Genomic DNA, 26,833 nt, shown 5'->3' on the forward strand with positions numbered 1-26,833 from the left:
CTACCCTTCTTTACATATAAGACACAATTTGGATCTTTAAACCCTCTTTTGTGTTTTCGTGCCTCCCAGGGCTTATTTGGAAACATACTGAAAAATCTAGATTTTTACCTCCTAGAGGTGACTGGGTATTCACCACCTCTAGTGGTAAGGATTTATACGAAGGTAAAAGAGGGAATTAATGAGGTTTCTGAGGGAATTAAGAGGGAATTAATGAGGTTTTTCTGATCTTTAGGAAAAGCCTAGAGATCAGAAAAAGCAGACTATTTACCACTTTTAAAACTTTTTTTTAAGATAAGACAGATATAAAAAGACAAGGCATTTTATCTATTTTGTCATAAGAAAATATATTGGCAGAGGAGGCGGGGAGCCTCCACCAATTTAAAGTAATTTTAGATTTGATTCTAACCTTAAATCGAAACTAAATGATGAAGTTTCTAATTTCAAAGCAGAAACATTGATCAAAGAAACCAAACTCAGGCAGAATTCAGACATCTAGGGTATGGATAGTTAAACTGAAGTTCAGCACACATACTGTAAGCTCTGTCTCACAGACAAGCGAATATCCCATTTTAGTCCCAGGGAAGATTTATTCGTGGCTTTCCAAAATCTAATCCGATTTAATAATCCAAAATGAGGTTAAGAATTTCCATAAGAGCTGCAGAGGTTATTATCTTACTATTTACTCTATACACAATGCTATCAGTGGCATATATAAAAGAAACTGGACTAGACACAGGTTGCTCCTACAATGAAATTGAACAAGCATCCTTGACTATCGTTCTCTGGAAAAATGGAAAATTTCACATTTGTTTGTAGATAAACGCTTAAAACCTCTATTTCTGGATTCTTAGAGGTCTTGAATTTTATGATGCAACTCTCACCAGGACGGCATCCCGTTCTGGTGGTGACTTTACTTTTTCAAAAATTTTGAGAATTTTCATGTGCTAATAATTCTTAATAAGCAAACTTGAAATAAATGTATTCCATAAATTTAAAATCTACACAAAAACAACATTCCTTTAATGGTTATCTTGTTATCAAACTTCCACGTTTTATAGTTTTGGTCTCTGTTCGGCTTATCAAACAGTTCGTGGTAACGAACTGTAAGTAAGGAGCGACCCGGCTCAATGGTAACCGAAACTCTAAAAAACGGGATTTTGATACCAATAGATACATCAAAAGAATCAGATTTTAATTCTGATTTCAAATATATAAGTTTCATTAAGTTTAATCTTGCCCATCAAAAGTTACGTGCCTGAGAAAATTTGGCTGATTTTCGAAAAAAGGGGAAAGACCCCCTAAAAGTTATAGAACCTTAATGAAAATCACACCATCATATTCAGCGTATCAGAGAACCCTACTGTAGAGGTTTCAAGCTCCTATCTATAAAAATGTGGAATTTTGCATTTTTTGCCAGAAGAAAGATCGCGGATGCGTGTTTATTTGTTTGTTTGTTTGTTTGTTTGTGTGTTTTTTTGTTTTTTTTTTCCCAGGGGTGATCGTATCGACCCAGTGGTCCAAAATATTGTGGGAGGGCTCATTGGAACGGAAATTAAAAGTTCTAGTGGCCTTTTTAAGTAACCGAAAAAAATATAGGGCAACTAGGCCCCCTCCCACGTTAATTTTTTCCCAAAGTCACCCAATCCAAATTTTGAGATAGCCATTTTGTTCAGCATGGTCGAAAATATGATAAAAATGTCTTTTAGGATGACTTGATCTTCCAAAGTCCCCAGGGGGAGGGCTGAAAGCTATGAACTTTACTCAATGTTAACATATAGTATTGGTTATTGGGAAGTATACAGACTTTTTCAGAGGAGATTTTTTTCTGGTAGGGGGGGACGGAGAGGGCCGGGGGCTATATGGAAGGATCTTTCCATGAAGGAAGTGTTCATGGGGGAAGGGACATTGCTATGAAGGGGGCGCCTGATTTCCCAGCATTATTAAAGAAAAAGATCAGGAATTAAATAAAAAAAACAAGTTTTTCAACTGATCAACTGATTGTGATTAAGAGGTTATTTTTAAAGAACTGGAAAAAAAATTCGAACTATAGTTTAAAGAGCAGAGTATTGACTAGGGGGCGAACCCCCTAATATACGTGTTAAAAATTTATGAATATAGAAGTTCGTTACGTAAGTTAATTCTAGGTTACGTATATTTATTACTAATAAAAACGTTCGTAAATAAAATTAAACAAGTTTCGAGAAAGCCATTTAACCAAATATAATATGTAAATTGTGTTTTAATTATTCATGTACGGTGAGCCAAAATCAAAACCTGCATTAATTCAAAAACGTTCAAAAATTAAATAAAAAAAACAAGTTTTTTAAACTGAAAGTAAGGAACGACGTTAAAACTTAAAACGAACAGAAATTATTCCGTATATGAAAGGGGCTGTTCCCTCCTCAACGCCTCGCTCTTTACGCTGAAGTTTGACTTTCTCACAACTCTATTTTTTTAAACAATAAAAAAACATTAGCGTAAAGAGCGAGGCGTTGAGGAGGAGACAGCCCCCTTCATATACGGAATAATTTCTGTTCGTTTTAAGTTTTAACGTCGTTCCTTACTTTCAGTTTAAAAAACTTGTTTTTTTTATTTATCATTTAAAAAATGAATTATATATGTGTCGTAGGTAAACTTGGCACAAACAATTGAATGGTGCTGTCGAAATCGTCTTGTCTCGTACCGTGACAAAGATAAAAAAAGAGATATGCGATTTTTAACCTAACTCATAGCCGACGGGCGTGATAATTATAAGGGCGACACATGCTGTTTTAGTCGAAAATAAGTTAAGTATGTGTCGTCGTTAAAGAAAATATAAAAGAGACGAATGCCACTTTTGAACGTGGACAAACTTTGAAGGTAAAAAAGAGACATACGCCATGGACAAACTTTTTACCATTTTTTGGCTCTCCTGAAACGTTACCAAAATGGTGTATGTCGCTCTTTTAATTGTCACAGCCATTTTATTGTCATATTGCTTACTGAACGTTTATTACCCTGGACTGTTTAATGCTGCTTAGGTTTAATGTTCCAAAAATACAAATGTCATCTAGTTATTTAATTTTGAATTACTAATACTAGTTAATACAGGTGACTCTCGATAATTTGAAACTCAAGGACCAGAGGAAAAGTTCAAATAACCGAGATGTTTAAAACAACAACAGTTCAAATAATCAAGAAGAAACAAGGAAGCCTTTCAAATAAACAGGTGCTTTATTGAATTAAATTTTTAAAAAAAAAGTTTTTTTCAACTGAAAGTAAGGAGCGATATTAAAACTTAAAACCAACAGAAATTATTAGATTTATGAAGGGGATTGCCCCCTCCTCAATGTGGGAGGATCCCTTGTGTGGGAGGATCTTTACATGAAGGAAGTTTGCAGGGGGGAAGGGAAATTGCTATGAAGGGGTCGCCCGATTTCCCAGCATTATTTAAAAAAAGACCAGAAATTAAATAAAAAAAACAAGTTTTTCAACTGAAAGTGAGGAGCAAGATCAAAACTTAAAACGAACAGAAAATATTACGTATATGGTTGGGTTCACCCGCTAGTCAATACCTCGCTCTTTAAGCCAAAAATTTTTTAGTACTTTCATGACAGCTATTTATTCTAAATAACAGGATTTGTGATTAAGACATACTGTTTAAACAATTGGAACAAAATTCGAACTTTAACTTGAAGAGTGAGTTATTGACTATAGGGCGAACCGCCTAACATACGTATAAAAACATATGATTATAGAAGTTCGTGACGTAAGTTAATTCGTAAGTTACGTATATTTATTACTAATAAAAACGTTCGTAAATAAAATTAAACAACTTTCAAGAAAGCCATTTAACCAAATAAAAGTAAAATTAATATGAAAATTTTGTTGTAATTATTCATGTACGGTGAGCCAAAATCAAAACCTGCATTAATTTAAAAACGTTCAAAAATTAAATAAAAAAAAAACAAGTTTTTTTTAACTGAAAGTAAGGAACGACATTAAAACTTAAAAGGACCAGAAATTATTCCGTATATGAAAGGGGCTGTCCCCTCCTCAACGCCTTGCTCTTTGCTCTAAAGTTTGACTTTCTCACAACTCTATTTTTGTTTAAACAATAAAAAACTTTAGCGTAAAGAGCGAGGCGTTGAGGAGGGGACAGCCCCTTTCATATACGGAATAATTTCTGTTCTTTTTAAGTTTCAACGTCGTTCCTTACTTTCAGTTAAAAAAAAAACTTGTTTTTTTTTATTTAATTCTTCAAATTAAACGACCCTTGTGTTTCAGGAGTCGTTCTTTAAGAGTTGGGGCAAAATTCAAACTTAAGCGTAAAGCGCGAGGTGTCGAGGAGGGGATCACCCCCTTCATACACGTAATAATTTCTGTTCGTTTTAAGTTTTATTGCTGCTCCTTACTTTCAGTTGAAAAAACTTGTTTTTTTCTAAATTTAATTTCTGATCGTTTTAAGCTATGCCAGGACACAAGGCCACATCTCCACGGAGAAAACCCCCTCCCCACGAAAATATCCTCTAGACAGGTCAATCCCGGCGAAAATACACCCCGGAGAATTACCCTTAACAACTCCACGCGTAAAATTGAGACGAAAAAGAGAAGGCAAGGCATTTAAAAGAATTTTCCCCCAGTGTATACTTTCCCCTGACAAGTTCACCCCCTGGAAACTTCCCTCCCCATAGAAATTCCCCCGTGGGAAAACCCCCAGCAAAAAATTCGCCCCCCCTCTATCCGAAAATGTAAACATACTTCACAATAACAAATACTATGTGTAAAAATGGGCAAATTTTATTACTTAAAGACCTTTCCCCTGGGGCTGTGGGGGGGGGGGTCATGTTATTTCACAAGGCACAGTTAATGGGCCTTTCAAGTATGATGAACAAAATGGCTATCTCAAATTTTGATCGGACGACTTTAGGAAAAAAAGGGGAGAGGGGGCTAGGTTGCCCTCCAAACTTTTTGGTCACTTAAAAAGGGTACTAGAACTTTTAATTTTAGTTCAAATGAGCCCTTTTGCAATATTCTAGGACCATTGGTTCGTTACGATCACCCCTGAAAAAAAATAGTAAAATAAAAATAAACACGCATGCGTGATCTTTCTTCTGACAAAAATACAAAATTCCACATTTTTGCAGACAGGAGATTGAAACCATTATTGTAGAGTTTTCTGATACGCTGAATCTCATGGTGTGATTTTCATTAAGAACTAATACTTTTAGGGGGTTTTTCCCTTTTTTCAAAAATCAGGCAAATTTTCTCAGGCCTGTAGCCTCTGATAGGTTAGATTAAACCTAATGAAATTTACATATTTGAAATCAGCATAATAAGCCAATCCTTTTGATTTATATATTGGTATCAAAATTATTTTTTTTAGATTTTCGGTTACTATTGAGCCTGGTCGCTCCTTACTTACAGTTCGCTACCACGAACTGTTTGAAAAATACAGAACCGGCTCCATAGACTCCCAGTATTTTGCTGATAAATAGTATATATCAATAAATATAAATTAATTGGTAGCCTCTCGTTTTTTCAATTTTTCTATTTAAGAATTTAAATGTTAGGCTGTATTTAAAATTTTGAGCAATATAATTTAGTCAAGATTTTCGACAAACACTTGCTTTAGTGAATAAGTCTTTACTAATAATTTTACTACGAAACTTAGGGTGGACCAAATGGTTGTTATTGTTCGTCTGGATCACCCAAATTGGACCAAATAGTTCGTCTGTTCGTCTGGATAACAGTATATAAATAACAGATATATTATATTATCTATATACTATGGTCTGGATGGAAGTTCTGCGTGACTTTGCTCTTCTATGTTGGTGAGGCTATCGTAACCTCAACAAAAGGGTTCTCTGATGTTTAAATACAATGTATAAAAAAGGAAAAGAGAAACAATTACAATATTAAATCGGTGAAATCGAAACTACTTTTAACACATACCTTACCCCCTCCCCAAGGAATTTCCTGGAGTTATTCATGATGTCCCACCACACTTTTTCCAACACTGTCCCGGTAAGCAGGAACATGTTATAATTTATGCCATATATATTTAGAATATCGCAATGGAACAGCCACTCTACCCCCTCCCCCCTTCTAGAGCCGATAATAAAGATATAGACCAAAAGTATTCCCGAGAATAAAGAGAAATTATATATTAGATATCTGAGGCACCCCCATACAAAATGACCCACCACTCTCCTTCACAACAGTTCATGCAGACCTAAATGAAGTCTTGAAATAAATATCGGAAATATTTCTTTTTACTTTTCTGCAATAAGCAAGAAGGTATCATACCACAGCACCTTTATTCAGGCTTAGTCTAGATGAAGGGATATGAGAGATTCACTCCTATCCTTCTCCATATCTTTTTTTATATTCATCTGATGGAACGTGGAGAATTAGACAAGCTGGGCATTTGAATCTGCAATTATGCATCACTATTCCTATAGCAACTTGGTCGTTTTGGGGAAAATAGGAGTTTGGTGCCGCAAAATCGGAGAAAACGCCACTTTCCAGTGGTACAATCTTGCAATTTTTACAATTTTTTATGACAGAAGATTGGAACATTTTCAGTATAGTTCTTCAATATTGTTAGCCTAATGGTGTGGTTAACATAATTATCGGCTAACTTTTGGAGGATATTTCCCCCCTTTTTTTAAAATCGAGCAGACCTTCTTAAGCTCGTAGTTGTTGATGAGTTAAATTTAAGTTAATTTAATTTATTTATTTGGGATTTTAAAAGCGATTTCCTTTGGTATTCTAACTGTTTTCATTTTTTTTGGTTTTTGTTACTATTTGCCTGGGTCACTCCTTACTTACATTTCTTAACCATGAACTGTTTTATAAACAATGATGGTGGTCTTTTAAGACCTTAAAACCATTATACGATTCTCAACATTGGCTGATCGTCTCAAAGACAAAGGGCCCATTTGCGTATTTTATGTCAACAGATCGAAAGGCCAACGAGAGCCTAGTTTAAAATAAAGAAAACGTACAGGATCTTACTAACTGTTAAGCAAATCGTTGTCTATTTAATGTTCATTCAGCATAAATAATATGCATTCTGTGTCAGTGCAGTTTTCAACCAATGCGCGTGGCAAAAGAGAGAACCCTCAAAGCTATCAAATTACTCAAGTTTAATAGTTTCTTTGAGTGGATTTTCAATGCTTTCCAAGCAGGAATTCAAAAATGGTTTTCAGGACATCCCCTTTCCAGAACTTGAAAAAGAAAAAGCTGCTCCGTTCAATCGAAAAAAACAAAATTCGCACTTTCTAATGATGTAAGTTTCATTAAATCTTAATATCTCTATCTTTGACACAAAACGGGAGAAGCTGTAGGGTTTTTCTAAGATATTCAAGAAAATATGTGTTGGCATTTAGTGATCATTTTATTTTAATCGGTTTATGTTGATCAGTTTATTTGGATTTCTTATCCTGGCTCTACAAGCTATGACAATACCGCCCAATCAATTCTAAATATTTCTAATACTACTACTATTACTAACACAACTTGCTGCGGCACCAAGCTTCCTGTGGCCATCACAGCTACGTACGCTCCTCCTCTTCCCCAATCTATTCAAAATCTCCCTACTTACACTCTCCCAAAAAAGTTCCCATTTCCCTTAAATCTTTCATTACGTCATCCCCCACCCCACTCGGGGAAGACCTGCATTTTGCTTGCAGACGGTTTCAAACAGTTCGTGGTAACGAACTGTAAGTAAGGAGCGACCCGGCTCAATGGTAACCGAAACTCTAGAAAACGGGTTTTTGATACCAATTGATTCATCAAAAGAATCAGATTTCAATGCTGATTTCAAATGTATAACTTTCATCAAGTTTAGTGCTACGCATCAAAAGTTACGCGCCTGAGAAAATTTGGCTGATTTTCAAAAAAAGGGAAAGATCCCCTAAAAGCTATAGAACCTTAATGAAAATCACACCATCATATTCAGCGTATCAGAGAACCCTACTGTAGAGGTTTCAAGCTCCTATCCACATAAATGTGGAGTTTTGCATTTTTTGCCAGAAGAAAGATCACGGATGTGTGTTTATTTGTTTGTTGTTTTTTTCCCAGGGGTGATCGTATCGACCCCGTGGTCCTAGATTATCATGCGAGGGCTCAATGGAACGGAAATTAAAAGTTCTAGTGCCCGTTTTAAGTTCCCCAAAAAAATGGAGGGCAACTAGGCCCCCTCCCACGCTCATTTTTTCCCAAAGTCACCCGATCAAAATTTTAAGATAGCCATTTTGTTCAGCATGGTCGAAAATATGATAACTATGTCTTTTAGGATAACTTAATCCCCCTAAGTCCCCGGTGGGAGGGCTAAAAGTTATGAACTTTACCCAATGTTAACATATAGTATTGGTTATTGGGAAGTATACAGAAGTTTTCAGGAGGGTTTTTTATGGTAGTGGGGGGGGGGTTGGAGGTTATGTTAGAGGATCTGTCCAATAAAGAATCATATTCCTTGTATTATAAAAAACAGCACTTTACAGAAAACAAAGAAAAATACACTTAAGATTTTTTTAATTTATTTATAATAAAAAACATTTATTTAAAAAAAAATGCATTAGAAAAAGCACTTTAATAAATATACTTTATTTATAAAAAAAATACAACATTTAATGAAAAAAAAATACACTTTGAATTTAATCACTTTTTTACATCATTTTTTTTTTAATTTGAATGCAACATGTATATTTACAAAATCACAAAAATCTGCTCTAAGTAAAAAAAAGATAACTTTGGTAGTGGCGGCACGTCCCCCGCTGGCATCCGGCCAGCTTGGTCCCCCCGGGCCGCGAGCCCCCCCCCCCCCAGGCCGCGAGGTCCCCCCCCCCCCCAAGGTTTTGGGAAAAATTTATTGGGCTTTACTCAAACCGAGACTTTCCCTATGGCTAACACATTCGGCTCGGTCGGCAGTTAAATAGTGTCCCAGGGGGAGGGTAGTCACATCGTCTTGAAAAACATAGACCTTGTCGGAAATGGTACTCATGGGAATTTTTCTATATTTACAGTGAAGTTCCTGTAGTTCAGTGAACGCATTGCCAGCAATTTTGCTCGTGGAATTGTATTTTAAACAATAGGATTCCTATAGATGTCCATGTCGAAATTCTTATCCACATAGCCCGTGGGTACTCCTTTGCAACGTTTTTTGATTTCCTCGTCGTGTGTCTGTATAAAGTACACCTTCGGACTTACAAACATACCACTGTAAATCATGTAACTTCCCGTTTCTGATTTAAAAAATAAAAGCTGATTTTGGGCCCGACGTTTTACTAGCTCTGGGTAAAACCCACTCCAATTGGTGTAGTCCATCTGCGAGCTGATGATTTCACCGTGCACTAAATCCTCGAGTAGGGTTGGGGTTTTTACTTTTAGCAGTAGAGAATCTGTGTCCCCGTAGCAGACCTCTACTTGCCCCTTCTCCGGCCACTGTACTCTAGACAAATTGTAGTAGAATTCCAACATGAGCTTTTTAGAGATCTCCAAGATCGCACTGCCTGCTGCAATATTTTTATTCAGGACAATGCTTCTTTTTTTTCTATTCAATAGTACCATGTCCGGGCCAATGATTGTATAGGAAGTGTAATTTGGATCGGCAATTAATTCGAGCACATTATCATGACGTCACAACGATTCCTATTGCGAACGCTCTCGCATATTTTACCAAAAGCCGAAATTAAAATGAGCTTATAAATTTCTTTTTCGGCTTTTGTCTGCGCTTCAGAACGTTTCTTGACAAAAGTGTCAACAAACGTTTTCAGAAAGGGTTTTTGACTAAACTGGAGGGCTCTATGAACCTTTGTGACGTTGAAACCATTGTTGCACATCCATTTTAAAGCCACATAATGTACAACAATATTTTTTTTCGGCAGAAGGTCAGCAGTACGTTTTTGTTTTGAAGTTAATCAATGCAATCCGTCCACCTCAACCAAACGTCTGTTGAGAGGGTTCAAAGAAACCTTAGTCACAGGTCTATGGATGCTAGTTAAAAAAAATCTTTTACCGAATCGCGAAGTTTAACTGGAATCTCCCCATCAATTTCAAAAAACCATCCAACCGGTCCATTCTCCTCAACACTGTCAATGTTGGGGAAATTGGAGGCTTGAGGGTCATTGAGCCATTTATAGTCATCGCAGGGTAGCACATAATGGGACATGGCCGAGGGGTAGAGAGAATTTATATCAAGGAAAACTGCATCTGATTTTGTCCCCGTCTTCTCTCCCGTTGGATCAGTTTCCAAGATACGATCCCCGTGAAAAATGTATCCACCCCTCATTGACCTCTCCGTGAACAGGTGCTGATCGATGTCAGTGATTAGCCCGATTTTTTCCTCGCTAATTTTTAGGATGCAATCCATTACCAGATGAGGAGATGAAAAATAATATCCTAAATCAAGATTAAATTCCCCATAGATTTTGTCCGTATTTTTACACATAATGTCTAACAAAGTTAACACATCACTCGACAAATACAGCTTGCAATAGCCAAACCCATTTTTACACCCTCCCTCTGTCCACACTTTTTTAGCAAAACTGTATTCATCGGGGGTGCACCAACGATCGTTTAGACTGTCGTAAAACGACTCGATCGAGGGAATAGTTTTCTCGGCGAATTTCGACATGGAACAGTAATAATCATAAGCATAGATTCCCTTGACCGTCGACAAATCATATAAATTATTTGGAAATTGCCGCTTGAGAAGGGGGAAAGTGTTGCAGCCGTCATCGTTTTTCTTTACTTGCATTAATTCACTCGATGATTTAGGAAAAAACTGTAGGAATCTAAAAACAAATTGTATTGGCGTACTTAACGTCGTCTTCGACAAATCTCCACAGAAATTCCAAAACAAGAAACTTTTCCGATGATTTTGTAGGAAAAGCTGTCTATCACCCACGCATCATCCACTGTTCCATTTCTTTGAAGATAAGCCATTGGTGGTAGCACATACTTCAGATCGTAGTTAGAATAGTGTATAAAAACCGGAAGAAAGATTTGATGTTAAATTTCTAAATTGCATGAATTGTGAGCCCGTCCCTGAAATTTACTTTTACCCGTTGATTTGAAGTCAATAAGGTGACTGTGATCCTGGACCGTGTCTTTTGGGGCAAGAACACCCCTATAAACCCAACAAATTGTCTCCTTTTCTAGTGCCAGTTGCTCCTTATCTGATAATGACATTGGGTAGTTGGTGTGACGCAATCGTGAATTTGCAACGTTTGCTGTTTTTATTAAAGACACCAATAACTTCTCCATGCTACCCATCTCGTCCATAGCCAAAAAAAACTCGTACAGGTGGATTCTATTGCTGTAATCATAACGGAAAGGCGCAGAGGAACACGCAGCTAGTTTGCGTCCTTTGACTATATTTGACCTCGATGGGTCCGGTACCTCCACCAGTCTTTAGTCACAGTCTAAAGATACTTTATCAACTTGTAGCAGGGAATTTTGGAAGTTTTTAAACTGTAAAGTATCTTGCCTTCTGCCGGCATTTCTATTCTTTGATTGCCATGAATTTTACAATATCTCATGTGATCCGTGAATGTTTGTTCATTTCTAAATGGGGAAAGGCACACGGGGCATTTGTGACGTTCCCCTTTCTTCACATCTTGAGATAAGAGTCGATTTATTGCTGTAACGGGGGAAAAATGACCATAGGAGTTTACATCTTTGGGAGGCTCATAAATAATCAAAACCCAATTTTTAACATTATCTACCGACGGTGTCCTAACTGAATATAAAATTTCTTTTTTATTTGGTTTCTTTCCCCCATTTACAAATTCTGTGTCATACTGGAGAACAACCACCCCTATCCCAAGATTTCCATTCGCTTTTTCAAATATGTTTATTTCTTTTATGGACACCGGATTCTTCCTCTCTAAACATTCAAAATTTACTTTAGGGAAATTTTCTCCACCGTTACGTGCAAGTCTGTCGAGATTTTTCATTGTTGACTTATAATTCAGTGTTTTATGGGCTGAAATGTAGAAACATTTATTGATTTAAATGTTGCGGTGAAGAAAAAGTCAGATAATACAACTCCAACTGCTGCCGATGGTCTCTCCTACGAAAACTGTATTCTACACAATCTGTTCAAACAAAATAATGTATTTATTAATGGAACATTGGTGAGCACTAGCAATAACTTATCCAACTATGCAAGCTACATACAAATTATGATGATGACACCAAATGCTTGAGAGGACAATAAGGAGTTGAGAGGACAATCATTGGGCTATGAATATCGATCAGATGTTGATACTGACGGGGAGTTGACTAGTGCAGGTAGACAGGAGTATCATTTGGTTGGAAAACCAAATCATGAGATATTCAATACATCCCAATAGTTATCTCCCAATGTAAAGATTAGCATAAAGTTGCAACGGGCCCCGTTGATTTTCATTTCGATCCAAACACTTCCTGTGGCATCCAATGCCAATGTCATTATCACATCGACTATTCTTCACGTTGAAAACAACAGGTTGTGAGCTCTGTTGCCTTGGCAGTGGAAAAGCTAAGAGCCAATGGCAACAAAATTAAACTTTTTGTCCCCCATACGATCACCAATCAACATCACATTGCCACCGGCTCTCATAGCTATAGCGATTCATCATTTATCAATGGGGAAATACCAACAAAATTGGCTTTGGCCTTTGTGGAGAGTAGCAGTGCCGTTGGATCTGGGGCTGACTCTTCCCGTTGTTTTAATTTTTTCGGTATATATCGTCTTGTGTGTAAAGTGAATTGTATTCCACTGTACATACTATTATTTGATAAAAAATCCTACAGAACTCTATATGAGTTGACCATGCAATCCGTATATGATGACTCCCAACTATTTGAAAATGAAAAAATCGATTCAATGTTTTCAAAAAATCATGGTGTAATTTTTTTGGACTTGTCGGAGACCCAGGATATGAGCATAGTACGAACAGGGAATTTACATTTAGTGTCTATTTTCCTATGCTTTGACTAAGAGTATTACGCTAATATCATTGAGTCAATTTGAAACCTATTGGGAAATCACATCCGACGGCAGTGTTCTATTAGACCTAGCTCCATGAATACAAACCAAATAATCAACGTATTTAGTATGGATCCATACATGTCGCAGTACAAGACCTATTGCATACCATCGGACTTCATTGAAAAAATTGCAAGTATTAACAATACCCTAATCATTGCTACTAGCATTCCATCGACTTTGAAGACAGGCCATTGGCTATGCATCTTTCAAACAGCGAAGAATATTGAATTTTTTTATCCTCTTGGCCTATCGTATAAATTTTACACTCCATACATCAGCAACTTTATTGAAAGCAGTGGGAAAACTATCATTCAAAATCATCGAAGAGTACAGGATTTAACGACTAAGACATGTGGCTTTCATGCTCTACTCTTTTTCATGTTCAGATGACGTGGCTATACCCACAAACAGTTTCCCAACATTTACGTTGACTTACCTCGATTGAATGACTTTCTAGCGGAAAATATACTTACAAGCGTGTTTAATATTGATTTTAATACCCTACGAATAAAATGTTCTAAAAATGTATGTGAAATTGTTTATTAATAAATGAAAAATGTATGTACATGATAAAAAACGATTTTTCTACTGTTTAGGTTTCATCTTCAACTAGGTATAGTTATCTGTCAATAAAAATTAAGCAGGTAGATTATTGAAATTCACAAAATACTGATCCTGATTTGTTGCAATGTCAGGCTTACATTTTCTATAATAGAGTGTAGCTTAGCTCTTGTCATATATCTTTATATAGTCAGTGATACTATACTCATTCATTCTGTAGAATTTACAAGTTTCAATTTGCTTATTTGAAACAATGTCACAAACAGTGTCCTCAAGTGGCGAATCACATTCCGTCACAGCCAAATAAAAATCAGTGGGCTTATAATCATAGTAGTCATTGTCTTCACAACGATGACGTAGAAACCAAATTCTTTTGCTGTTCAAACAGTTGAATCGCTGACCCGGCTCCTCCTCCCAGAACAATCTAAAGCCTCGACGATACCAATCTCGTAGCAATAAACCAAAATCAAGACTAGTATTCTTCCTAACCATAACGGGAATTATATTCTCACACTGATTGCATTTATCATGGTTGCAGTTCAAGAATAGATTTCATCTGGGATTAGATTCCAGCAACTCTTCAAGACAGAAATTAGAACCTTTAATTTGTTCAGGATATACTCTGTGCAATTTACACGGGTTGCATAATCTAAACTTTTCATCATACTCATCAACCATTGTACAATTCTCACATGATGAACAGTTGCCCAGTGTGTACATGCATAGTGGACATGTATGGAACCTTTTTTCATGTGTTGACACTCTCACTGCCACAATGAAACTGAGCTACCAACAACAACAAATTGAGTGGGATAGAGAGAGAGAGAGAGGAGTATATTCTCCTTAAACGCCATCTTTCTCATGAAAAAAAGTCCTAAATTTCTAAACTAGTGTTTAAAATCATATCCACAATATCATTTTGTCGTGTCGTGATTAATATATCAATAAATTGTGTAAATGCATTTTGACCACAGCGTAGAAGCTTCATGCAGTAGTCTAATGACGGAGAATCAGTTTTCATTATATCGGCAAGTATTCCCTGAGAAAATATCTTCCTTTGAATAGACAGCTCTAAAAAATCATCATCTAGAATAAAATGTTTTTCCATAAGCACTAGAATCCTCAAGATTCATTATTTCTCAAATCTATCCATTTTTAGAGTCCTAACACTCTCACAACCAACTTAAGACTAACCAGATTTTTTTTCTATGAAAATCACTCCTTTTATTTGTATCCAATCACCGATCAAGTTATTGAATGTGGAGTAACCTCCGCTCTCTGATTGACCCTAAAAAATGGGTGTTGTCTCAAAAACCAGTCTGATTGCATTATATAATCGCGATTATACTCTCAAAACGTGTTAGACCACTTTATAGGTTTGCCAGCTTTTTAAAATGTCCACGTGAAACTGTAGTGTATATTCTTGTGAAATTGATATCAATAGCAAAAAACCAGTCTGATTGTCTTATACAATCCTGACTATAGTTTCAAAACATTTTTGGCGACTTTGTAGGTTTTGCACACTTTTTGCAATGTGGGCGTGAAACTGTAGTCTGAATCATGTGAGGGAGCACTCACTCTATTTGAAAAGGTGTAGAGCTTCTATAGAATAATATGGTAATTCCTATAGCCTTATGCAAAGTATAAGGCCATGCGAGGGAGGGGGTACTCACTCTCTTTGAAAAGGTGTATAGCTTCACGCAAATAGCATGGTAATTCCTATAGCTTTATGCAAAGTATAAGTTAGCACTCTACTCAAGCTAGCTATGTGTTTATAGGTTTAACACGAAGTTAATTCTGCTAGTAACAACCAATATACAGACACAAAAAGGCTCTTCAAGTCTGTTACTGTCAGCAAGTTCTTAAATATATAGTAAATTCTAAATTCTAAAATTCTAAAATACTTATCTGGTTATTCCGACATAGCTGAAGTGAAAGTAAAGTATTGAAACCTTGGAATTAGCTAATATTCAAGGTCCATATTAAACATGTTTACAAGGATTGGATGTCAAAAACTTATGTAGGCTTTGAAACAGAGCATTCCAATTTTTTATTTCACAGAGTTTTGGGGTAGTTCCATAATTAGGGCTGTGACGCGTAACTAACCTGTATCAGAAATTATCGCTTGGTTTTAGACAATATTAGGCTCCTGAGATTCTCAGAGATTTAAACTGAAAAAATGACACTGATTTTAAAAGAAATTAATTTTAATCTGAGGGAATATTAATTGTTTACTAATGTAAATCCTATAACAGGTCTTCATCGACGTCTTCATTACAGAAAAATAAAAATTCAAATACGGAACGATTATATCTACATAAAGAGAGGGCTCTTTAGAAATTACCCCTTTTGTTAGGTTAAGCTGATTTTTAGCTAAAACCTTTCGTTAAGATCATCGCTGTATCCTTAGCTTTACCACTGATGTTTTTATTAAAATAAATTCCGTAGTTTTGTATCTTGAATTTGTGACGTTCTACAGACCCTGATGCAAGCACGTAGCCTGATGTAAGCCTGATGTAGCCTGATATAAGCTCGATTTTATCCGCAATTGTGACGTAATAGATGTGGAAATGTGGAAATATTTCAACCACCTTAAATGACTGACGTATGCTACAATAATGTAACTTTAACATTATAATCCGTGAAAGATACCTAACCTCGCGAAACCTAGTTAGAATTCAAACGTAGTTACTGTTCGTAAATGATTAAACCCTGATTAGAAACCCTAACTAGATAACTAACATATATTTTATTTTACCTACTTTGATCCCAGGGAATGGAAGAAAAGAGAAATGGAAGTAAGATAAAAACAAACGTCAAAAATTACAAGCTTCTGCAGAAAAAGCGTTTGCAACTTTGAATCATAAATTTAATCCTGTACAATTGATTGTTTTTGTGTAACTATAAATTTTTATAATCAAATTCTACTTTAGAAAAAGAATGTCATCTTTGTTACTATCCCATACAGAAATCACTCGTATTTTCATTCTAGTCACGTCAGTTTTCCTTAGAGAGGAAAAAGATCCCAGGAATTTGCTTTGTCCAAGCAATGATTGTATAAAAAACAGGCAAGATGCTTTTCAGGCAATTAAATCAAAAGAAGAAAAGAAAAAAAAGGGCTGGGTTCTTGTCGAAGTCTGATAAGAATTTGGAAGTTTGTGTCAGTAAAGACTGATCTTAACCATTATAGATTAGGGACTTATTTACTTAGATTCCTATGTTGCCAATTACACAAGAGCTGTAGTTGTAATAACGCTTCGGCCTGAGGAGAAACAGTAATTGATCGGGTAATTAACCAATTTTTTTTCTAGAACCCTAGTCTTGCATAGTGATTAATTATGTGTGGGATTTACGGAATCAAACTACTACTACTAAAAACTCACCGCAGCACCAAACCGCTTGAGATCAACATAACTTCGCACGTTCCTCCTCCATCCGAATCTATTCAGAACCTCCCTCTTTATACCCTCCCAGGAATTTTCCATTTCTTTTAAATATTTTTTATGACATCCTCCCACCCCAACCGCGGACAACCTACTAAAATTCACTCTAAGTAAAGAAATATGGTAACAGTTATGGATACCGAAACTCTAAGGAACTTCGAAAAAATTATATGTTCAAAAAATTTCAATTGTAAACTGGTTCCAAATATATACAATTTTGGATATTTATTATATCAACAAAAAATACGATCACATTTGATTCGTATAATCTTCGAAAAAGACGACAAATACACGTGAAAATTGGCCCGATATCGATGAAAAATGGACCATAAAATCCTCAATGCCCCAAAACCCTTAAAAATCCTCATTCAGAAACAAAAAAAAATATATATTTCCTTAGTGCTGTTTTTTTTTAGTTTTTATTTCTTATTTCATTTACTAAGGGTGATAGTATTGATCTAATTGTTTAAGAGCCAAAATAATGAGAGGTCAGCTATACCCCCTTCTTGCCTTTTTTAATTATACTACTTTTTAATTATACTTTTTTAATTATACTTTTTTGATTATACTACTTAATAGTAGTATAATCAGTGTAACCACAAAGGCTAGGATCCGATGCTATGAAGAATTCCTCTGTAGTAAGGCCTTTTTTGGTTATTAAGTAAAAATAAACTTTTCGAAAAAGAAGTTTTTCAAAGAAAACTAAAGGCCATATTAAACCTAAGATCAGAAAAATAAAAAACTACAATAATTCAAACTCAAACCCCCCTCCCCCAAAAAAACAAACTACCAATAATACTTTATTTCAGGACTTAATGAAGTTGACCCCTGGCCCTCTATGGCCGGAACTGATCTTTGAAATATTTTAAAACACTTCCGTAAAAACCTTATATACCCCCAGGGCACAACATACAACACCTGCCCCTGGGCTCTGGGGGTTGTATTGACCCCGATTTTTTTTTTTTTTAATCTTCGAACTACATTTAATAAATTGGCCATCTTAAAATTGTTATCAAAAGCATTTTGGAAAAAAGGGTGCAGAGGGGGGGGGCTAGTTGCCCTCTTATCACTTTTGACCCTTAAAATGAACACTAGAGATTCCAATTTCCAATTTTTTAATGACCCCCTCTTAAGTTTATACGACCAACTTTTCCAATGAAGAGCCTCTGGGGGAAAAAAACTTTGAAGCCTTTTTGCCTTTACTATAAGCAGCGCTATGGCGTTAACTGTGAAAGAGCCAAGCAAGTTTGATTTCGAATGGATGACTAAATTCGAATTTCTAGGGACCGTTCCGTGGGCCAAGGGGACGATACTAGGGCTCCCTCAAATAAATTTGATTAATTTGAGGCCTAAATCCTAGAATTCTTAGGCGAAAAGAATTGAATTTTCAAGAAATAAAAATGCTGGTTCCCTCAAAATTGTTTGAGAGAGTTTTCAGACTCGTGACTAAGAAAGGGCCAAAAATGAGTTTTGTTCGAACAGCTTACACTTACATAAGTGACTTCTTCAATCGGGGGATCCTTAGGTAAGGGAAAAATTAGTTTGGGGGCACAAATTCTTCAAATTGAGTCGAAGTTTTTTGTTTCTCTTTTGATTGGCCTGATTTATATTATAAATCTTCAAACTAAAGAGATTTCATTGCGCAAAATGAAAATTGGAAACAAAGTATTGGCTACTCCGAAAATGGGCCTGAAAAAAGGCCAAAAAACTTTAGTTTTTCTGAACGGCTTAAAACTTATGGGTTACAGGGCCATGGAGTCCTATTATACAAGCAAGATTATTTTGAGGCACACGCCCCCTAAAAATAGGACCTGAAAATGGAGCAAAAATCTGTTTGTTTTGATTTGTTTAGAAATTAAATCTTTAAAGCTTTGGGCCAAAGAACTGAGTTTATTCAGCTATGGGCCTCTTTTGGGCCTGTTGACCAGCCTGTGTTTCAATGATAAATCATAGGTAGCGCTATTGCGCTGCCTAATTAAAGAGCGACGTGTGGGAACAATGTATTATTTATTTATTTGTTCTTTGTTTTTGTTTTTTTTGTGTGTTTAGACCAGGGCACTTCGTACTGAAGGAGTTGTCGAAGAAACGGTGAACACGGCTCATTCAATTGGAAATTGAAAGAGCAACTGAATTTTTTAATAGTCGATTGGAGTACAACTAACCCCTTCTAACAGCATATTTCTTTGTTCTCGACGTGGCATATCTTTTAGCCGCATATTCCTTTGTTCTTCACTGTCATTTCTAATTTGTTCTATTCCTTGTTGTCATGTAACTGCATATTTTTTTTGTTCTGCACATATGTTTTTGACATGTTTTAATTCTTATATTAGAGCAAATTAGCTCCCACTTATATTAGAGCCAGATGTTTCTTTTTTCTTCACTTTTGTTTTCGACTCGTTGTAATTGTTGCTGACGCAAGTATTCTGAGTGGATGTTTCGCTGTTCTTTATTTTCGTTTATCATTACATTATACATGTTTGCAATACCCTTTATCTTAGCTGTTCGGATAAATCTTCTCATATTTGTTGGTCTAGGTTGTTCTTTTGTCCTCTAGGCATTATGAAACTACTTACAACGCCTCTTGTAAATAGACTAATTACACTTAGTATTTTATTATTAGCTATGTTCCTTTTGTAATGTTGCTTACGTCATAGATATAAAAACGATACTTTCACTCCTGGAGGGAAGTGATGATGAAATTCATCATCACTTAAAATTCTTAAAGAATTTTCTTAGACTTCGGACCTATATGGATCGGTTTTTTAGGCCAGAAAATCCCGGGATACCAATTGTCCAAAAAAAATATGGAGCGAGAAAAAATACATACATAGATAAATACTATCTCTTCAAATAAGCAATCATTGTGTATGTATTTATGTATGTGTGTATTTATGTATTTTTCTCGAAAATGGCTCCATATCTTTTTGGGAAAATTGGCATCCTAGGATTTACTATATTTTCTACATTATACTTTTCTATATTTTATCATAACGGCATTCACAAATTTGAAACTTCGAAATGTGAGCCTCCTCCCCGTCTAAATAAATTGTTGCGAATGTGTCCGATCTTATTATTGTGTTTTCAGTTACATGGGCTGAAGCTTCTTTGTTTACTAGCAATCAGTCCTCTGAAATAACTAAATTTAGTTGTTTTGTTTAAATAAATAGCCCCCGTAATTCCTCTATGTTAGGGACAGCCAATCCCTTTAATAAACCTACTGTTACTCACAGATAGTTTTTTGTACCTCTTGGGGAAATTTCAGATGCGGTACTTGGCTTGCTAATCTGATTTACACTACTTCTTCCATATGGATGGCTAAGAAATACAACATCACAGAACTAGTAACCCAGGCCTCTGTCACTCGGTATCTATTCACGAAATGCAATGTTTCAACGTGATTATGATAATTTGTGTTCGTACAGTGAATAGGCTTAAATTGTTCGTTCCAGCCACTGTTACTGTATGAAATACGTTTTTATTTGTCTCAATAGTTAAGTGTTATGTATATGAGTTATCACACATATTGTATGTAGGGTTGTCACAATGATTATTATATATATATATATATATATATATATATATATATATATATATATATATATATATATATATATATATATATATGTCATAAGTTGAAATTTTCTTCTCTGAAGATCTATCAAGGATGAAATGCTGCTTGAGCGCTACACTTCAAACTAAAATAAATTCTTTCCTCTAGTAACCACCCTCCCCCCTTATCTGTTCAAAACACCTTTTTTTGGAAGTTTTGTAGAAGAATTTCGAAAAAAATAAAACCATATATTTTGAAAAACAACTTTTTTTTTAATGTTTTCATAAAAAAAATGATCTCTTCTAAGTTTTTGTGTGTCAATCCTTACACTTAGTAAGGATTGATGCTTGGTAATTTTCAACTTTTGTCATTCAACATTTCAAGGAAGAAAACGCTTCAGTGAACATGGAACTGATTGGTTTTCAAAGTGACCTTAATATGAAATAACCCACTTCAAGCAATATAATATTTTACATTTTGCTCCGAAGGATAATTGTCCTTTTTTTAAGGCAGGCTTAAAAGTGACAGTCACGTTCAGATCAACATATCGGCGCGAGATTTTGTTTCCCAGTATGAAATTCATAAGAACAAGCACAAGAATGAGTTGCTTGTTAAAATTGGGCCGCTACATTTGAATAACAACAACATTATAAAATCTTGATGACAAATAACAATGTCAACTTTCACATTTAATTGTATTTTTTTAATACAAATATTTAATCTGTTTGTCAATATAACTTACAAATACATATCAAAAATGATAAACAACTATAAGATTTAAACAACAATGATCACAACATGAATTAGCAGCATCGTTTTCCTACTTTGTTGTTTTGCTCAGAGTAGTCTATAGGCCGTAAGGTTGAAAGGCCGCTCTCTGTCTTGACGCCATTCCTATTTCTTGATCAAAACTCTTGGCCCCATCCCCTCAAAATGAGAAGTCTCTTGTGTAATAAATAGGATCAATTAAATTATACATTCTAATAAAATAAAAGGGTTTAATAATCCTAACTTAGAAATTCGAAGAAATAGAACAAGCAGAATTATAACACTTGCGAAAAAAGCTTCCTTTTACATGTCTCCTATAGACTATGTTTTTATATGTGCCAAAACTTCTGTATTCCATATGGATGATTTCGTAAAAATTAGCAGTTAGTCATATTATTAGCTCAATGTTCTTTGCAGTTTGTTTATATTTAATGTTTATTTTATTTTTAAATTTTTATTTTGTTTAAAATCAACTTTATCCTTCTTTGGTAACCTCTAACAGATTTATTTCCGCCATAAATGAAATGAATACCTTTGGCATTTTCACCGCCCTTATGTTTTTTGTTTTCTTTTTTTTTATAGGTCATTTCGATTTTCGATTTATCCTGCATTCGATTCAATTTGCTGTATGTTCTCTAGTTACATCCATATTTATTCAGCCTTTCTTCAGTTGAGGTTTTTTTGACGCATCAATTTCTTATAATTGCTGTTACTTTAAGAGAAGGTTTTTTTTTTCCAAGCTCTCTAAATATTTTAATCCTAATAAAACTCAAATATACTAACTTGAAGTCTTTGCTGCACTTCCTGATATACTTTTCGGGGCACTCGCATTAAGAGAAGCTTTGGCAGCTCCTTAATGAATAATCTTCTCACCCAGGGAGACATCTTGTGGGTACTGGGCTTTCGGTAATGAACATTTAAAATGATAATCGTTACAACGACGGATAGTCCCACAAGAAACATGGTGAAGAGTAGATATTTTCCAAGAAGTGGGACAGCTAATGATGTCGATGGAATGATCTCAGATATTAAAAGGAAGAACATAGTTTGAGACAATAGAATTGAGATACTCAAAGCCACTTTTTCACCGCAGTCAGCTGGAAGATAGAATACAAGAACGGATAGAGCAGAGATACCAACACAAGGGACTATTAGGTTCACGACGTAGAAGAGCGTTTTTCTTCTCAGGGTCATATTGAAGAAGATATCTGCAAAAAATTGATCATAATAAAAGAATAAAATAAAAACCATAGGATGAAATAAATGGGATTGTTTACTATGAATCTTAAATATATATTTTATCCAAAATTACAAATATGCGTCTTCAAAACGAAGATGAAAAAATAGACTTAAGAAAGTAAACCTAATACTCTAATATAATAGCTCACGTTGTGATACTGTGTGTAATTGTTTGACAGTTTCTCTTTTTATAAACTGTATATGTGTGGTGGCTGCTGAGGATTCGGACTGTTTTACCTTGAAAGAGGTAGCCAGTAGGTGGAATTTGATCAACCGAAGAATTTGGCAGGTTTTTGGATAATCTCAAATGAGAAAGGGTTTGTAAAATGTGAAAGCGGTATGTCCCATTTTTATATATTCTCTTAATTTATTGAATATTCCTTTTACAGACTCCTCCCATCTCCTAGAAACCTCGGGCTGGCACATTGGCCAATAATACTTCTACTTCACAAAAATGCAAGGTTCCTGGTTACAAACATGCGCTAAAAAAAACTGTCAAGTGAGAAGATTTTCAATTTAAAGATGATTGAAGAGTAATAACTATTATATATATTCACCTAAACAGTAAATCTTTTGTGCGAAATATTTTGTGCAAAAAAAGGATGGAGGATCGAAATCGAAAAGTTTGTCATTAGAATTACCATGATAAAAAAAAACTTTTAATTGGAGTTTTAAGCCCCCCATCTTGAAAAGCAGGAAAAATTGTTTTATACATGGGTAGCAGTGATGTGTCTTCTTTTTTTTCAAAATTGCTAGCAGGCTACCGCAAGATTACTAAAGTAAGTAAAGGAAAGTCAAACTTCAATAGCGATAAAACAAAACACCAAAGTGAAAGAGAGAAAATATTAATTTTAAAGCTTAACTTCTAAAAAAAAACAAATTGGTAAATGAGCAAAAATTATTTTTTTTTTTTTTTTTTTTTTTTTTTTAACAGCTAGTTTTTAACACTTTTGGTCATTTTTAGAGCAAATTATAAAACATGATATCTGAAAAAAAAATATGGGGAAATTCTTCATATGCTATGACAAAGTACATATGACAAAGTCGTCTAACTTTGGGCAATAAAATCAATTTTCACTACCTTATACCCATAAAAATTCTAAGTAATCATTCGCCTCTGTTCGAAATAAATTCCATAGCCCTTGCAAGCCTATATTACTTTGGCTACGTTTACACGAATTCTTCTCATATTATAACCAACCACTGCAATTGGAAGCTAGAAGGCTTAAAGCTGTCTTAAACCCCATTATATTTGTAGCTTTATTCAGACTTGTTAATTTTCAAAACAGAAGAAAGTAAATTTATAGAAGTTCCTCAGAAATACTTGGACAATAAAAATATTTTATCTTCCGTTGTGACTAAAAATAACTAGCCGTCATAATTTCATTACTCACTTGTCTTACCTTTCTTTCAAGATCCATGAATAAATTTGATCATACCTCTGGAGCTAAAAGCACTGCTTTGAGAAATAAGAAAATATGGTTTGAATAAAACTTTTGAACAATTGCTTTTTTATCAAATTGATGTCTAAAATACTCTATACATATGTTTTAAGTCCCCAAATCATTATATCTATTGACCAATTTTTATTTTTGTCCATCAATCCGTTTCTCCACAGGAGCTGTCTCTGAGTCAGTCTGTTTTGCTTTTAACAAATTACTTTTATTGACTAAATCTGAGCTTAAAAATAATTTTTCATGCAAGCACTCACTTAATAATTCAGAATTATGAAATCTGACAAAATAAATTTTCCTTTCTTTAGCTGTCAACAATAGTAAGAACAAATCCTATAAAACCTTAAATAAACTTTCCCTTTATTTACTGTACCAATTACTTAAGTAGAATCAAGAAAATTCGTAGAGACATAAACATTTTCTAGGTAATTCTATAGGTCTTTCTTCAAAGAATACTATCGGAACTTTTCATTTAATAACTGAGTGTTGTGGAGGGGTTGAGCAGCAAGGGGGAAAAGTAATCTGTATATACGAATGTCACTATTGTTGTAAGCTTTAACTACTTAGCTTAACATATGCAGAGGCTGAAAAATCTACAAATAAGTTGCGTCCCCGTAGTAGCATTATTTTTGTAGGCATGGAAATGTAAAAAGTCCGATGCAATAGGCTTGAAATTGTCTATGCAGCATTTTGACTCTTGTTGATGGATTAAATAAAAAAAAGCAAGTTTTTTTTTAACTGAAAGTAAGGAACGACGTTAAAACTCAAAACGAACAGAAAATATTCCGTATATGAAAGGGGCTGTGCCCTCCTCAACGCCTCGCTCTTTACGCTAAAGTAATTATTGTTTAAAAAAAAAGTTGTGAGAAAGTCCAACTATAGCGTAAAGAGCGAGGTGTTGAGGAGGGCACAGCCCCTTTCATATACGGAATAATTTCTGTTCGTTTTAAGTTTTAACGTCGTTCCTTTCTTTCAGTTAAAAAACTTGTTTTTCTTATTTAATTTTTGAACGTTTTTGAATTAATGCAGGATTTGATTTTGTCTTACCGTACATGAATAATTAAAACAAAATTTTCATATTAATTTTACTTTTTTTGGTTAAATCGCTTTCTCGAAACTTGTTTAATTTTATTTACGAACGTTTTTATTAGTAATAAATATACGTAACTTACGAATTAACTTACGTAACGAACTTCTATATTCATTGATTTTTAATACGTATAATAGGGGGTTCACCCCCTAGTCAATATCTTGCTCTTTAAGCTAAAGTTCAAATTGTGTTCCAATTCTTTAAAAATGAACCCTTAATCACAAAGGGCGTTAATTAGAATATTTAGCTCTTATGAAAGTACTCAAAAATCTTTGGCTTAAAGAGCGGGGTATTGATTAGGGAGTGAACCCAATCATATACGTAATATTTTCTGTTCGTTTTAAGTTTTGATGTTGCTCCTTACTTTCAGTTGTAAAACTTGTTTTTTTTTTTATTTAATTTCTGATCTTTTTTTTTGAATAATTTTGGGAAATCTGGTGTCCCCTTCATAGCAATGTCCCTTCCCCCATTAAAACTTCCTTCGTGGAAAGATCCTCCCACATAACTCTTGATCCCTCCCTACTACCAGAATTTTTTTTTTTATTTAATTTCTGATCTTTTTCTTTAATAATGCTGGGAAATCCGTTGCCCCCTTCACAGCAGTGTCCCTTCCCCCATGAAAACTTCCTTCACGGAAGGATCCTCCCATTTAACCCCCGACCCCTCCCCCCACCTACCAGAAAAAATCCCCTCTGAAAACGTCTGTATACTTCCCAATAACCAATACTATATGTTAACATTGGGTAAAGTAAAAACTTTCAGCCCTCCCCCCGGGGACTTTGGGGTATTAAGTCGTCCTAAAAGACATATTTATCATATTTTCGACCATGTTAAACAAAATGGTCACCTTAAAATTTTGATCGGGTGACTTTGGGAAAAAAATTAGCGTGGGAGGGGGCCTAGTTGCCCTCCATTTTTTTCAGTCACTTGAAAAGGGCGCTAGAACTTTTAATTTCCGTTCCACTGAGCCCTCCCACGATATTTTAGGACCACCGGGTCGATACGATCACCCCTGGGGAAAAAAAACAACAACAAAACAAATAAACACGTATCCGTGATCTTTCTTCTGGCAAAAAATGCAAAATTCCACATTGTTTTAGATAGGTGCTTGAAACCTCTACAGTAGGGTTCTCTGATACGCTTGACATGATGGTGTGATTTTCATTAGGGCTCTATAAATTTTAGGGGGTCTTTCCCCCTTTTTTCTAAAATCAGCCAAATTTTCTCAGGCGCGTACTTTTGATGGGTAACAATAAACTAGATGAAACTTATATATTTGAAATCAGCATTAAAATTGGTTTCTTTTTATGTATCTATTGGTATCAAAATTCCGTTTTTTAGAATTTCGGTTAAAATTGAGCTGGGTCGCTCCTTACAGTTCGTTACCACGAACTGTTTGAAAATTATCTCCAAGTGCTGAAAATCATGTTGTGACCAAAATGGGACCAGGATTGCCAAAAGGCTTCACTCAATTGGAGGTACCACGGACTTCTTGCTATCCGGTTCTAAGCCGGTTCAAGTGATTTTGTGTAGACCTGAGAAGATGTGCTGGTCCCCGTCCTGCACTGCTTCTGGGACTATTGCTTTTCATGAGGTCAAAAACATTTCAATGATTTAAAGAATATGAAAATTGTAACTTGGAATGTTATGACGTTAAGAAATAACTATCGTATCGACATTTTGAATGATGAATTCAGATACTTT

The 26,833-nt window shown here is 35.1% G+C and overlaps 1 protein-coding gene across 2 annotated transcripts in view; it reads right to left on the minus strand.

Annotated features, from left to right (window-relative positions):
• The window catches only part of nAChRalpha2 (nicotinic acetylcholine receptor alpha2), a 193,641-nt gene that overhangs the window by 25,757 nt on the left and 141,051 nt on the right, over window positions 1-26,833 (minus strand). For both annotated transcript variants that reach the window (XM_089094485.1, XM_089094484.1), the window contains one exon: window positions 22,130-22,554. In XM_089094485.1, coding sequence (XP_088950611.1) covers window positions 22,130-22,554 — 425 coding nt within the window. The remainder of the gene's footprint in view (window positions 1-22,129; window positions 22,555-26,833) is intronic.

Source organism: Artemia sp. Qi Xiang Cuo, chromosome 9, assembly GCF_049724085.1.
Source record: "Artemia sp. Qi Xiang Cuo chromosome 9, ASM4972408v1, whole genome shotgun sequence".
NCBI lineage: Eukaryota > Metazoa > Arthropoda > Branchiopoda > Anostraca > Artemiidae > Artemia > Artemia sp. Qi Xiang Cuo.